The sequence below is a fragment of the Lampris incognitus genome, chromosome 3 (genome assembly GCF_029633865.1).
Source record: "Lampris incognitus isolate fLamInc1 chromosome 3, fLamInc1.hap2, whole genome shotgun sequence".
Taxonomy (NCBI): Eukaryota; Metazoa; Chordata; class Actinopteri; order Lampriformes; family Lampridae; genus Lampris; species Lampris incognitus.
Window position 1 is genome coordinate 105,645,198 of NC_079213.1, and position 16,856 is coordinate 105,662,053.

At 42.8% G+C, this 16,856-nt stretch overlaps 1 protein-coding gene across 1 annotated transcript in view; it reads right to left on the reverse strand.

The window, feature by feature from the left end:
* LOC130110714 (inactive N-acetylated-alpha-linked acidic dipeptidase-like protein 2) overlaps positions 1 to 16,856 on the reverse strand; it is a 402,779-nt gene that overhangs the window by 309,383 nt on the left and 76,540 nt on the right. Inside the window, exon 4 of the mRNA XM_056277895.1 lies at positions 7,182 to 7,449. Coding sequence (XP_056133870.1) covers positions 7,182 to 7,449 — 268 coding nt within the window. The remainder of the gene's footprint in view (positions 1 to 7,181; positions 7,450 to 16,856) is intronic.

Here is a 16,856-nt window from a genome sequence, read left to right on the forward strand (position 1 = left end):
AAATGCCAGACTTTTGTGCTGCCAAAACTGAAATGCTATAAGCAAAAGGGAATAACATTTCCCAAGCGAGAAGTTGTTTTTCAATATTTTACTGTTAGGAAAATGTTGAATTTGATGTATCACAATGTGTAATCCTTCTCAGGGTCATGGGAATGCTGGAGCTTCTCTGTGATGGACTGGCAGCCTGTCCAGGTTGTCTCCCTGCCTGCCACCCAATGGGATAGGCTCCAGCATCCTTGTGACCCTAAGTAGGATAAGTGGTTTGGATAATGGATGGATGGATGGCATTAATCCTTTTGAGCTAACAAAGTGACTGTCCTGATACCAAATTAAGCTAATGCTAGCTTATGTCAGGTAAAGAAAATAAAATGAACATTTTTATTAAAGTAATATATCAGTAAGATGCTGAAAATTATATTTGTCAATCTGCTATGTCACTGTATGTGTTATTGTGTTAAGAAGTCCTAAATTACCTACTTTAAAATGTTAAATCTGTTTCATAGCACTAATGTGACATACAGTAGCAGTTAACTTATGTGCCTGAATTGTCACTACAACAGCATGCAGAACCGCATAGCATTGTTCAGATGGACTGGTTTTGTGTTTAGATACCCAAAAGATAAAGCTAAAAGACAGGCATGGACAGCACTGAGGAGAAGAGACTTTGAGCCAAATGACTGTTCAGTCGTCTGCAGCTGTCATATCAAGTCAGAAGACTTTGACAGGACTGGACAGACAGCTCGTTTGAAAAAGAGAGAAGGGAAGAACAGCTTTTAACTTTCTAAAAAGTAAAATAAATAAATGTGAATTTGAAAAAAAGTTATTGTATTTGCATTAAGGTGGCGTAAAAAACAACTTATTTGCAACGTTAGCAGTGCAAAGTGGTTTCAGTTAGGCCTATGATATGAATGTTGACTGACCTACCTGAGGCAAAGGACAAATGTAGTTTCTGGTGAAGACAACTAAAAGATTAAACATCTGGGGGTCATGTGGCCTTGGATCAAGATAGTTTAGCCGACTAGCTCCTCGCAACCGTGCACAATTCTATCTTTAAAACCCTCATAAAAAAAACCTATTTAACAGTTCAGAATATAGTGTGGCACCGAATATGACAGATCAATTTACCACAAAACAGGGTGAAATGCCCGCAAGAGGATGTAAAGTAGGTTCAAAATCGACTTCGGCAACTCTGCCATTGACCAGTTCAGAGACGAGCACCGCAGCTAGCATACATATCATATGAAGCGAGCTAAAAACAATGCTTTCAGAGTTTTGGGTCAAAATTGGACCACATCGATAGCAGTTTAACTGAAATGGCACACTCAGTAATTTCGCTGGAGGGGAAAATGACAGAAATGATACAAGACCCGTATTACCACCGCGGAGGACAACTTGACAGCTTTGAAACTAGGCTCTCTTCTGCTATCAAACGCATTGCTTATGATTTATAAATGAATGAGAATGAATGACAATATAGCAAACATGAATGAATGGCAATACAGAAATACCTTAACTATTAAGAAAAATTTAAAAAAAAATCTAATTCTTGTTCAATTTTTTTTTTCTTTCAGTCTTAATCAAAAGTGGACTTTTTACTGTTGTGTAACAATGAACAGTTAAACCTCCCAGAAAGGAATGCCTTTATCCTTGATTTGATACTCCTCGATCCGTGCGAAAACACTCCCAATAAACAGTTGAAACGAAACAACAATCAGGTACCCAAAAAACATATTATAGCACTCGATAACAAAGAAACACTCAAGTGACCCAAGAACAGAAGTAGGTGATGCGGCCAGCTCGTCTTCTTTGTCCAAGAATAATTTTACCCACTCAGCTCCCGTCCTATCCCGTCAGCTAGCACGAAAACGTCGCAGAGAGCGGTGATCTGTCAGTAAGAAAGGCAACACCTGGCTAAGTCTTCTCTCTTCTCTACTATTTAGTCAAGTGTAGTAATTTAGAACTTCACATACGATGGGTAGAGTAAAAATTAAACGTCTAGAATATTAGCTAGCGATTAGCAATTTGCTAGCGATTAGTCTTCTGACTTCGTAAAAGGAACATTTACTCATACACAAGAAAATAACGTCTTTTCACAAAACAAATACATGTGCTCACCTAGCAGGAAAACATGGCAGAGAGCGGGGATTTGACAATAAGAAGGCCTAGAGGCTGGCAACACTCGGCTAAATCTTCTCTCTTCGCCATCATTTACTCAGGCGAGCCCGCGAATTCGCCCGCTCTTTTAGAGCCCCGCTCTACAGCCGTGAGGCTGTGCTCGTGGTCGGGACTCTTAAAGACACAGTGTACCTGTTAACGCTGACTCAACTGACCAAGTAACTGCTGGGTTACGCTTACCTTGAGGAAAAAACATGTCCTGGAGAACAGGGCCGGAGATTTAAAAAAAAAATCTACGCCTGATCGGTGTGCAGGAAGGGGCTGAAGGCAAATCAAACTCTCTTTGATTTTGTGAGCAACATGCTACCGTGTCGGCTTGGAGGAGATCCAACCACCCCCTTCGCCTCGGACCACCGTACATCAGCACCGGAAGGCCCATCAAAATAGAGCAATCATTATCCGTATATCAAAATCCCCCCCCCTCCCCAAAAAAAGAACATTTATTTTTTTGGCAGATCTATAACTTTCTCTCCTATCATGATACATAGTAGCATAATACACGGATAAAACAAAACAAGTTAAAGATTTTGATATTAAGATTACTAATTGGAATGTACGGGGACTAAGAAAATTGCCAAAGTAAAACAAGCTATTAAAAGAACAAAATATCCCAAATCTAAAATAGTGTTTTTACAGGACACCCACTTGACTGCAACTGACATAACGTGCTTGGAAGTAAGATGGCCAGGACAAGTAATTAACCTCTCTTATAACAGGCATGCTAGAGGGGTGGTCATCCTTATACATAGGTCAATATAATTTCAAAAAGTATTTAAGACCCATATGGCAGATGTATTATTGTTCAGGGTGACATATTATTACATATAGTGAACTTGGTCAACATTTATGGCCCTAATGAAGATAACCAATCATTTTTTGAGAAGCTTCTGATAGAGGTGTCCACCTTAGAGAGTCATTATATTACAGGCGGTGATCTCAACTGCACCTTTGATCCAGTGATGGATAGATAAAAAAAAGTGGATAATACCCATGTTAAAACTAGAAAAACACTAATGGAGTGCATAAAAGATCTAAGATTTATTGATATATGGAGAATGTGAAATCCTAACATGAGAGAATATTCTTGCCATTCTAGCACTCACAAGGCCTGTTCACGCACTGATTATTTTTTTAAATCTGCAGAACTGCTGTCTAATGAGTATGGCAGTATTGTAATAAGTGATCATACAGCTATATCAATGGAGGTACATTTGGGTAAACATAATCAAAGTCCTCCTCACTGGAGGTTTAACGTGCTCTGGCTGCAGGATCTGAACTTCGTGAAATTCATTGAGACTAACATTGATTGTTATTTTGAATTGAACAGAGATGAAACAAGAGCTGATGTTAGGTGGGAAGCATTCAAATCTTATGTATGCTGAATTATCTTAAATTATATGAGTTACAAGACCAGGAAACACAATAAAGAAATTATAACTTTAGAAAGCCAAATTAAAACACTGGAGAGAGAGAGAGCTATACAAGAGTGATCATCCTGTAAAACAAAAAAATAAAATAAATGTAAATGGATGAAGTGGCTAAAAGTATGTTATGGACAATCAAAAAATACTACGACTAGGGGGAGAAGGTAACAAAGCTGTTGGCATTACAGATTATAAAATATTTAGACCGAAAGGGCAATTAATAGTATAAAGACACCATCTAGCAATTTAACATCGGATCCCGCTTGAAATAAAAATCACCTTTACAATTTTTATACATCATTGTGTAAATCAGAATGCACAGGACAAAAGCAGGGGCAGTCACTCTTTCTTGACCACTTAAGATTTCAGACCCTGTCAGAGGATGAAAGGACTTGACGGTTCACTAACAAAGGAAAATCTTTTGGGAGCCAAAGCCAGCATCAACAGTGGAAAAGCAACTGGTCCCGATGGAATACCAATACAGTTCTATAAAAAAAATAAAAATAAAAATAAGGATAAGCTTGTGGAACCTCTCCGAGATATATTTGAGGAATCGTATAACAGAGGAATGCTTCTTTCCTCATTACGACTGGGTATGATAACCTTAATAATAAAATCAGACAAACAATCAACTGAAGGCTCATCCTTTCCATAAGCCTGATGGGGTGTGACACAAAAATAATCTGCAAAGCATTATCAAATAGATTAGAACAATATGTCCCTAAATTTGTCAGTAATTATCAAAATAGGTTTGTAATGAAAAGGCAGGGGTTTCATAATATTAGAAGAGTGATGAATGTCCTACATGAAAGACATAATGCAAAAGATACATCATTATCAATAGATGCCCATCAAGCTTTTGACAGTATAGAATGGGACTATTTATTTAATGTTCTCCCTAGATATGGATTTGGCGAAATATTTTTTAAGTGGATTCAACTATATTATACAAAAACCTTACTGGAGAAATCTTGACAAACAACATAAACACCTTTTACTCTACAACGATCAACTAGAAAGGGTTGCCCACTCTCTCTTCACATTAGCCATCGAACCGCTGGCTATGGCAATAAGAGAACATTAAGGAATATCAGGTATTACAATAGGAGGAGGGTAGAACATCGAATTTGATTATATGCTGATGATATCATCCTATTTTTGACTGTGTTAAAGGAGCGCATTCCCAGCTTGATCAATCTTATCAAAACATTTGGGGGCTTCTCTGGATATGAAATAAAGAAATCCAAATTGGTACTTCTGCTTCTGAATAAAGAAGAAAGGCAGAAACCAGTGGTAGATACCCCATTTATGGTCACCAAAGAGGGTTTTAAATACCTAGGTACAGTGTTGTAGTACTCAAGTCCAGGACTCCGACTCGAGTCCGACTCGAGTCCTGATTTTCAGGACTCGTGACTCGACTTGGACTTGAGCACTGATTACTCGGACTTGGACTCGAACACTGGGGACTTGAGACTCGACTCAGACTCGAGCTTTAGTGACTCGACTACAACACTGGTGTGTGTGCACATGCTTGCGAGTGCATTAGTTTGGCTATTGTGTCACAAACTAAATAAATTCCGTTTGAAATGGTGACAGCTGTGTCATTTTTGTTAATGTAGACCTTTTTTATTTGTATGTCAGCTTTTTTAAGATGCCAGAGTGGAGCACTAGAGCCCATCTTGGAACTAGACTCAGACTCAACCTTGATAACTCGGACTCAGGTAATGGGGACTTGACTCGGACTCTTTTTTGGGGACTCGGACTTGGACTCGAGCATTGAGGACTTGAGACTTGACTCGGACATGAAGTTTAGTGACTCGACTACAACACTGCCTTGGTATTAAGATAACTTCTGAGGTTAAGGGAATACTCCCAGCAAACTATGACCCCCCGGTGGACACAGTAGTAAAGGCACTTAGCCAATGGTCCAATTTGCCAGTGTCAATGATGGGATGTATAAATTTCATAAAGATGTCAGTACTACCAAAATTGTTGTATCTTTTCCAATCAATTCCACTCCCTTTCTATACCTTACACACTTTTGAACAAACTTGACAAAATGCTTAACCAGTGAACTTGGAACAATAAAAAAAATCTAAACTCCGCTATAAACTACTTTACCTCCCTTATGGGGGGGGGGGGGGCTTCAAGTAACCAATCTGAGATGGTATTACTTGACTGTCCAATTGACTTCCACAATGTCATATTTCCCTCCATTTACACCCCAGGCATAGGCTGACATTGAACAAAAATCTATCCCAGACCTTCCATTAAACTTATTCATATATTCTTTAGATATTAGAATTAAAAAAAAACAGACAAGGAACCCCTTGCTTAAAAATTCAACATCAGTCTGGTACTCCATACATAAATATGTGGGTGAACCCATAACAATATCACAATTTACTCCTATCTGGGAAAATGATAAATTCACACCTGGCAAAGTGAATGGGTTTTTTAAATCTGGGCTAACAGGGATATTAAAAAATCTCAGCTCTTTAAGCAGTAGGGACTTATTGTTCATTTGATCAATTACGTGGAAAATATCAAATTCCTATGAATTTTTTTTTCAAATACTTACAAGGAGCTTCATATTATCAGAGTACAAGAAGATAACACCCATACCACCATTGTCGATTACTAAAAAAATTGTATTTGAAAATGTAGACAATCGAGGCCATATATCAAGATTTTATAATTTGTTGATGACAAATTCTGAGGAATCATCATTAGACAAACTAAATGCTTGGAGAGCAGATACACATGAAAATATTGATATAGCAGATTGGGAAATGGCCTAAACGAAAGCACAAAAACAAACTATCAATACAAGTCTTAAAATATTGCAATATAAATCGCTCATGAGAACATACATAACCCCTGTTAACCTCAATAAATGTCTCATAATATCCCAAATTCTTGTGTGAAATGCTCAGAGGCGAAGGGAACTCTGTTACACTCTGTTTGGGAATGCTCACAGATTCAATTATTTTGGGGGAAAAAAATCATACAATGTCTTTCACAGATTGTCAATAAGAATGTCCCAAGCTGTGCCTAACTTTGTATACTTGGAATTTACCCAGAAGATCTTTCAGTAACAAGGAAACAAACACTGTTAATTGACTTTGGACTTCTTCAAGCCAGAAAAATGATTGCATTATTAGAGTACAAGGCCTCCATCATTACATAGATGGATAGAAGAACTGTCAACTTGTCTTGGTCTGGAGAAACTGACATGTGTTACTAGAGGGAAACGGGAAGACTTTGCTCATATTTAGACACCTTTCATGGACTTTTTGGAAAATGCAAATACAAACACTACTTGAAGTGATGGATAATAATGAAGGGGTACGTATACTGTACTTTACTGTATGGTGTAAATATTTTCAAATGTAAACTCTGCCTTTTTGTTAATGTCTGCTTTTGTTTTCTTTTATTTATTTATTTTTACGGGTAGTTGCGTCAATGTAAATGTTAAGTTATTAAATGTATGTTCATTCTATACTGTTAAAACCTCAATAAATATATTGGGGGGGGGGGAGATTAAACATCTAATGTGAGCACTATCTGGTTGCTCTGTACCTTGAGACTTCCAACAGCAGAGTAGGCCGCATAGGAGCGCTGCTGGTTCGGCATCTCGTTTTGACCACGTTGGTCACATGGGATCCCGTTGGGGAGGAAACACTGGTGACTCGATTGATCCAGTATGGTGTTGGAGGCAGGACCAGGCAGGCTAAGCAGGACCGTGTGACTGGACAGACGGACATTGGTCAAACCGAGTCCCACCCACTGCCTGTAGAGATACCTTGCCCTGGCTTCTTCACTGCTGTCGGAAAGGCTGGCAAAGGACCTTAAAGAGTAAGTAACAAAGAGGATGTCAGGGTTTATTTTTACACTATATTTGCTGTTGCTAAGCATGCCTATACTGAATTTAGGTTTGTAATGCACAGTTTACAGTGTGCACACGTGCTGATGTTAGTACCGTTAGACCTTCATTCACATTCCATTGTACTTTCAATGAAAGCCTACATGAAGATGTTCTTGAGAAACTCTTAAATGGAAAATGGTCAATGAACAAAACATTTCATACATTACAATGTTACATTCCCATATTTATTGCATAACCACATTAAAAGTAATACTATCTCGTGGTTCCAACTACTTCATTGATTGAGCCGTAACACAAGGTCGCTGGTGAGCTCCTTCCTGTAAACCAACACATTACATTTGTATTGTCTGAGGTTCACGCACTTTTTAAAACAATCAAACACTTGCTTTCATCAGGTGGTTTTTTTTTTTTTACGACTCCTCAGTGCTGATGACGGGCATACTGTCTGTTTTCAAGTGGATCATTCAGTCCTGTTCAACCTTGAGAGGTGTCTCTTCTCACCTCCGAGAGCCTCTTCGTTCAACATCATTTAAGAGTCAGCCAATTTCGAGGACAGTTCGCTTTATGATATTTCTTTATTCATTTATTTTCATAAGATCAATTGAAATTGTGATCTTTGTAATTATTCCATCCATCCTTTATCCAAGCCACTTATCCGAATGTGGGTTGCAGGATGCTGAAATAGCAAAATCTGTATTACGTTTATTAAAGACATTAAATTTTAAAACTAAATCCTAAACACCTTTGAAAGCTAGAAAAGCCAAGGACATGAATAATTTAACAGCTGTTAAATTATCCAGCATGGTAAATGTTACATGCTACTTCTGTGATATTTGCCAATTATGTTATATAAAAATGTATTCGCTTGACCCCCTTTTTTTCCATTTTGCCCTAAATGTTTGTGTTAAAATGTCACATGAAGCAGATGTCATTATAAAACTAGAAAATTTCTGTTTCCCGGGGAAACCGCATGGGCTAGCTGAAAGCTGCTGAAAGCTGCTGAAAGTGAGAGCTAAAAGCTGCCTGCTGGGTGTTTTGGGGTTGAAGTTCCTGAAATATCTATACAAATACATCGTGTGCTGACTCACTTCAAGTTTGAATGAAGTTTGTAGCTTAAAGTGCAACAATTCACTCCCATGGGAGGGAATCCCAGGAGCCCTGTTCCAAAATCTAGCGGAAAGCCTTCCCAGAAGAGTCGGGGCTGCTACAGCGGCAAAGGGGGGGACCAACTCCATATGGATGCCCGTGGTTTTGAATGGGAAGTTCAACAAGCACATATGGGTGTGATATTCAGGTGTCCATACTTCTTGCCATGTTGAGTAGATGTGTCTCTGTATCTGTAAAGGCAGATACAACTAACTTTTTTTTTTTTTATTGAAATGTCAAATTAATTTCCTTTGGCACTGATGGACCCCACCCCACCCCCCAGCACCACCACAATACTGCCTTGTTTAGGCCCAGAGTACAAATGTTTATTGCCCTCAGACTCCCATTTTCTCATCAACACAAAACTGCTGTTTGATTTAATGTAATTTGAATGTACAGCCACCTACATCCCCCTCCCCCCTTCTTAACTAGGTTGTGCTTATTTATGTGAATTATTTGTGAATTGGTTAAGACAAGACTTTTCGGGCATCCAGGTGGCATGGCGGTCTATTCCGTTGCCTACCAACATGGGGATCGCTGGTTCGAATCTCCATGTTACCTCCGGCTTGGTCGGGCGTCCCTACAGACATAATTGGCCGTGTCTGCGTGTGGGAAGCCGGATGTGGGTATGTGTCCTGGTCGCTGTAGTAGCGCCTCCTCTGGTCAATCGGGGCTCGTGTTCAGGAGGGGAACTGGGGGGAATAGCGTGATCCTCCCACACGCTACGCCCCCCTGGTGAAACTCCTCACTGTCAGGTGAAAAGAAGCGGCTGGTGACTCCACATGTGTCAGAGGAGGCACGTGGTAGTCTGCAGCCCTCCCCGGATCGGCAGAGGGGGTGGAGCAGCGACCGGGACGGCTTGGAAAATAGGATAGTTGGCCAAGTACAATTGGGGAGAAAAAGGAGGGAAAAAAATAAGAAGAAGACTTTTCTTGTACCTGTGTCAACAATATAGCAAAATTAAAATGGAAGTTTACCCAATATTAAACTGAACCATATTGCATCAGATCGCGTCACATCAAAACAGGGCTACATCATGTTGTGTTGAACTGTTGGCAGCTCAAAACGGATCGTTTGTGTATCGTGTCATTACCCGCATGTTGAGATGTGTATTGTGTCGGTCTCAGGACAGATACCCACCCCTAACATACTCTCAGACTCACAAATGCCCACCCACACATCTAATACTTGTCACAGAGGCTGCCAGCCTCTTTAAGTCTCATCTGCTTCTCACTAATTAGAGAAGAGAAATGTCGACAAATATTTTGAGCCCACTTTTATTTGAGCCAACTCACGGCCTGATGGATGGCGGTATTGACTCTCTTTATTGCACTGACTTTCAGAGGGCAGGACTCAAAAGTTTAGCGGTAACGACATTTCCAGAAAGGACCAAGTAATATTTGGCTTTAAACTTTTTTTCCCCTTTGGTCAATGGAAAGTTTACCAAGAAAAAAAAAAAAAGAAAAATCCAGCTGAAGATATGAAAAATGTTTTCCGATATCTTTTTTTTTTTTTTTTACAATAGTGGCTGCTCAGACAAGCCACCAAAACACAACCTTATCGTCCTCTTTTATCTATAAAGCCATTTCTTCGACTAAATCTGCTCTTCTTTCAGTAAATACCACTGCACTAAATGTCAATTCGAATGCTGACATCCCTATCTGTACACCCTTTACGTACCTTGACGTAAAGATTTACCCCAGTCTTACTCAAAAAGTTCAGGAAAACGGGGCCTCTGGGTAGCGTTGCGGTCTATTCTGTTGACCACCAACGCAGGGATCGCCGGTTCGGATCCCCGAGTTACCTCCGGCTTGGCCGGGCGTCCCTACAGACACAATTGGCCGTGTCTGCGGGTGGGAAGCCGGATGTGGATGTGTGTCCTGGTCCAGCGCCGTGTATAGAGAGAGCCTGGCCATCTTTTGATCTTTGCAACACGTGCTGTGATTGGCTGAGATCCTGCCACGTGCTTGGCGGGCACCATGTCGCCTACCAACGTCTGGCTCTGTCGTCGTGACGTTTCAATGATTTTTCCTGCGATTTGTGGCAGTTGAAGGAGAAATGGTGTGTTGTGCGGCTCGGGGCTGTTCCGTTCGGCCGGGACAAGGCCGTATGATGCACCGATTACCACAGGATGCACAAAGGGGGCAGTTTGGACCGTGAAGATTCGCAGGCTGGGCAGGTCCCCCTCAGCTTGTGCTCAGTGAGTTCATTTCAGCGTTCACGACTTTTCGATAAACTAACTTCCCCAGAGCAACCCGAGAGTCTGTAAGGTACTGATGTGGGGAAATCAGCTGTATGGCACATCCAAGCCATGTGTAACCGTTGACAGAAATCAGGCAAATGTAAACAGTGTCAGATTGTCATATGGGATGGATTGAGTCACAGGCCTGAGCCTGAACCGAGGTAGTGTCTGGGTAGTGTTGAGATAAACGAGACAAGAGCCCCGATACAGAACTGACGCTGCACTGGCTATACTTCGAAACAGGTAGGCCTAATATTTCTCAATTGTCCCTGATATTATTGCTCAAGAATATTATTAAAATAGGTAATACTGGTACTGATCACCAATTTACCCACCACACCAGTAGTGGGTAAAAACTAAAGTCTCTAGAGTAAATTCTTTGGGTTGAAATCTACATGTATGCAGCAGAGGCCCCTGCTCAGTGCCTGCGACTGCATTATGACCGCTGGTGGGTTTCTTCCTGATCTCATCACCTTCATCATGGACTGAAAAAGTGAAACAGGTTATTACCATAGCCTCTGCTCCCGATCTGGTGTTAAACCACCTACTCTGACTACTGGCACACAATGATAAACACATTTCTGCTTCTCTGAAACTGGGATTGAAATGATGGAAAAGCCATAATTTCTGGAACCCTAAGTACTGGTACCGAATGATGTAAAATACATAAAGTGCCTCTCAAAATTATTTATGCAGTGGTGCGGCCTTAAAAGGCCAAAACCCTTTCTCAATAGCTTCAATATGTTGTCTGAATTTTTACTACTACTACTACTACTTTCGGCTCCTCCCGTTAGGGGTCGCCACAGCAGATCATCCGTTTCCATTTCTTCCTGTTGTCTAAATTTCTAATCTAATAAATTCTTGCTTCCTCTAAATTGGGGTCAAATCGTAGTAATGGAAATTAACAGAGTGATCCATACACGGTACATTACACCCACAAAACAGGGTAAGCTGTCAGCCTCATTTTGCCATGTGACCAGTTAATAAGGTGACAGACACAATAGCCATGTGAAATTCTTATTTAACAGTAGTCACAAGTGAGGTGACTTTGGGTCAGTTATGTCATTAAGCTTGTCACATGACATAACAAGGCTCACAGCTTACCCTGTTATATGGAGTGTTTCAGTTGTCCTCCTGATTTCTATTACTGCACTTGATCTGTGACCCTCGACTTACAGGAACATGGATTTATTAGATTAAAATATTTAGACATCTCTGTTTTCCCTTATTTCTTTGAAAGTGCAGCTTGAGAGATAATGAAGTGAGCGCGATTCTGAATAGCACGCATGGGGCTGCCTGCCAGTTGGTAGGTAATATGGCGCCCGTGTAGCCAGTTGGCCAGACTCTCTCTATACACGGCACTGTCCTGATCGCTGCACTAGCGCCTCCTCTGGTTGGTCAAGGCGCCTGTTCAGGTGGGAGGGGAAACTGGGGGGAATAGCGTGATCCTCCCATGCGTAACCTCCCCCTGGCGAAACTCCTCACTGTCAGGTGAAGAGAAGCAGCTGGCGACTCCACATGTATCAGAGGAAGCATGTGGTAGTCTGCAGCCCTCCCCAGGTCGGCAGAAGAGTGGGGTAATTGGCCAAGTACAATTGAGAGAAAAAGGGGGGAAATTTTAAAATGACTCACAGATAATATGCTTCACCCGTCAAATTTTTAAAACGAAACTAATTACCAGTCCTAACTGTACTCACTGCCAGGCACAACAAGGGTTCCGGTGTGGGAAGATGGTGGCGCGGACTTGCGTTTGCGGTGGCCTCACCAAGTGCCGATTATGCAGTGTCTTTGTCCACGTCTAAGTTTGTGTCATCGTTTGAAGCTTTTATTTTGATCATTGGTTTCGGTTGGCTGGTGCTGGATCGGCTGAGAGAGCTTGGTCTGCTGCGTCTTGTGGGGCCGAAGAGGAAACACCGAGGGCAGTCTGACAGGATGCGGAAGTGGGGCAGGCTAAGCTAACTGCTAGCCCCGCGCCCTGCCTGAGAGGAAACACCAAGGCTGTCTGGCGGCGGCCTTGCCTAGCGTCGAGTGTGAAGTGTTTTTGTCTGTGTCGTCGTGTGGCGTGCGGGGGAGGATGTGTTGAGGGTGTCTCGCTGGAGAGCCGGCATTGGATCGGCTGGGGGAGTCTGTTCTGCTGCATCTGATAGGCCCAGAGACCACGGCCCTGCCTGCAGCTGCGCCTGAGGGGGAAACACCAAGGGCGGTCTGACGGGATACGGAGGCGGGGCAGGCTAGGCTAGGCTAACTACTGGCCCATGCAGACCGGCAGTTCCGACAGTCACCCCGGCTGGCGTTCGTTCTTTGGAGAGTGGAGTTTTTGGACCGTGTTGCACTGACTGACAAATAAATTGTTTCTGATTCCTGACCAATGCATATGCTTTGGGACTGCTCACTGATCAGAGGTTGTTGGACTCAGGTTAGATCAACGTTGTCAGAGTTATTAGGATCTACAATTATGGCTGATCCCTGCCTTGGTCTGCTCAATGACGATTTGTCTCTCTCAGTCTAAATCAGTGAAGACTGATGCTGGCAGGCATTACTGCAGCAAAAAAGACCATACTGACACTGTGATTCAATCCCAGTCTTCCTCTAATGCGGTCCTACCAGAACATAGTGTCTCCTGACTGTACAACACCATGACTCAATAGAGCCAAGCCTGCACAGCTGTGTCCATAAGGGACTACTGTAAAAGAAGGCCACCACACCCAGTCACACCAGACCTGGAGCAGGCCAGCTTTGGAAGTTAGTAGAAATGGATGGTTGCATATACAATGTATAGTTTTTTCTTTTCAGTGTACTATTATTCATTTTTTTCCTTGGGAATGTCTGCCTGCCTCTTACTCTCAGCTATTATGGCTACCGCTTTTTTATTCTGTATTTTATTTTCCTTTATTCCGGTCCTTAAACATTACTAGTGTGCACCCTGTTGGTGTTGTTTGTGTGTTTGTTGTGGCCTGCTTTTTTTTCTTCAAAATAAAAATTGCTGATCACAAAAAAACAAAATTTCTTCCCCCCATCCTCACACCATCAGCACTAAAAAGCACATAGTACCATTGATAATTATCGATAGTGGGATTCATGTGGACAGTCTGTCTGAGTACATGTCAAATTTTCTAATACTCACTTGTCGAGAATTTAAAAATCTATTTTTATTCTTTTTTATGGAGCGGTTTGGTTATGATGCCCCCCCCCCCACACACACACACATCCACCCATCCATTACCAAAACCGCTTATCCCAATCGGGGTCATGAGATGTTGGAGCCTATCCCAGCAGTCATTGGGTGGCAGGTGGGGAGACACCCTGAACAGGCTGTGAGTCCATCACAGGGCCCCCCAAAGCCCCCCCCCACACACACACACACATTCACACCTATGGACAATTTAGTACGGCTGATTCACATGACCTACATGTCTTTGGACTGTGGGAGGAAACCGGAGCACCCAGGGGAAACCCACGCAGACACGGGGAGAACATGCAAACTCCAAACAGAGGACGACCCGGGATGACTCCCAAGGTTGGACTACCCCGGGCTCGAACCCAGGACCTTCTTGCTGTGAGGCGACCCCCACACACATACTTTTCACCAATACATAATCTCTGTCAGTTTCTCTTTCTCATTTTCTGGCTACTTCTAATTTGTTGCTGCTGTGACTCAGGGAATAGTTGCATGTGTAACACTTTCTATGAAGCTTGCATCTATAACGCCCTATAAGCGTCTATAACACCCTATAAGCATCTGTTGCATCTGTAACACCCATACTTTCCTATAATGTGTATTACAATGACTAACAGCTATGGATGAAGACTGTGAAAGAGCACTGAAGTCTCATAATGCATCTCTACAAAACTTCAGCAAAACAAGTTGGCTATGATGCATTATGACATTTGACGGATAATCAGGCTAATGATGACATATTTATAATGCATAAATCCGTTTTAAATTGACATAATGTATCATAAAGGTGCTTATGAGGTGTTGTGAGGGCATATACATGGTTATAATGAATCTTACAATGACTTATAGCTACACTTATAGGGCCTTATAGATGCTTATAGAGCGTTATAGATGCAAGCGTCATAGAAAGTGTTACCGTTGCATGTATTATCACTAGTCATTTTATCTGAGTGTAGGTACATGGAGAGGAGAAAATCACTTCATACCCATGAGTGCTTTCTCATGTCCATGAGTACAAATGAGTGTGCTTGTTGAGTGTGTGGTTTGTGTGTGTGCATGAGAGAAAGAGAGAGAGAGAGAGAGAGAGAGAGAGAGAGAGAGAGAGAGAGAGAGAGAGAGAGAGAGGGAGAGAGAGGGAGAGAGAGAGAGAGAGAGAGGGGGAGAGAGAGAGAGAGAGAGAGAGAGAGAGAGAGAGAGAGAGAGAGAGGGAGAGAGAGGGAGAGAGAGAGAGAGAGAGAGGGGGAGAGAGAGAGAGAGAGAGAGAGAGAGAGAGAGAGAGAGAGAGAGAGAGAGAGAGAGAGAGCTGTATCAGTCACAGCAGCAGATGGCCCAAACTCTTTCCTGCCATACTTTTCCCAGCAGGGTAGGTGACGTCTCATAGCTCGCCAGGAGCAGCAGCAGGAAGCTGTGTGTGTGTGTGTGTGTGTGTGTGTGTGTGTGTGTGTGTGTGTGTTACTGTGCGTTAGTGTTTCCATCTATGTAGGTCTGCCTGTGTCGTGTTGTTTTAGATTCATCTACTTATTTCACGGGGCAGTAGTAAAGTGCTGGATGTGTCAGTGTGTGTTTATACTTCTGCAAGGGTGTACATTTGTATGTTCATCTGTGTGTTGTGTGTTCTCATCAAAGTGTGACTTTGTTTACACATCTCTATATCTGATGGGGGCAGCATGGCTCAGGAGGTACAGTGGGTCGTCTAGTAAACGGACTCGCTAGCCGGTTGGCTAGCGGGTCGGACCCTTTAGTGGACTGGTTAGCGCAGTCGGTGCAGGCGACCCAGTTTCGCGTCCCGGCTGCGGGGGTTCCCGGCTGCCCCCTGAATTCACTACATTGGTGTCAGAAGTGGGATGGTGGGACCGTGAGGCCATCGGAAGTGTGTGCATCCAGAGGCATGAGGGAGCTGGTATGCAGAAGTGCAGGGATGTGCTTCCCAAAGGGGGGGGGGGGTAGTGTAAGGATCACGAATGACTAGACTCGCTAGCTCGTTGGCTAACGGGTCAGACCATTTAGTCGACTGGTTAGTACAGTCGCCTGTGGTGCGGGAGACCTGGATCTGTATCCTGGCTGCCCCCTGAATTCACTACATTGGAGCCAGAAGTGGGACGTGTAGACTCGCTGGCCCTTGGCTAACGGGTCGGGCCCTTTAGTTGACTGGTTAGCGCAGTCGCAGTCATTGGGTGGCAGGCAGGGAGACACCAACGACAGTCCGAGAGACACCCTGGACAGGCCGCCAGGCCATCACAGGGCACACACACACACACACACCTAGGGACAATTTAGCATGGCCGATTCACCTGACCTACATGTCTTTGGACTGTGGGAGGAAACCGGAGCACCCGGGGAAAACCATCACAGACACGGGGAGAACATGCAAACTCCACACAGAGGACGACCCGGGACGACCCCCAAGGTTGGACAACCCCGGGGCTTGAACCCAGGACCTTCTTGCTTTGAGGCGACTGCGCTAACCACTGCGGCACCGCGCCACCCAGAAAAATCAAAAAAAAAAAAAAAAGATGAATCTGAATAGGGTATGTTGCTAAATCCAAAACTAGATGCTCGAGTTTGCATTGAAGAGTGTGTTGTCTAAATACAGCAAAGGAGAAGGGACATGATGAAGGGAGACGCCACCCTCCGGTGACTCACAACATCATGTGATGACCAAAACCCTCATTTAGCAACACAGCAAGGCTACAATCCACTGCTGGGCAACTATGAATCAGCATCGGATATTGTCATATTGTGATACATGATTTTGTTATCTAGTTATCGGAAAACGCGTTTTGCGTTGACGTTATACGTTAC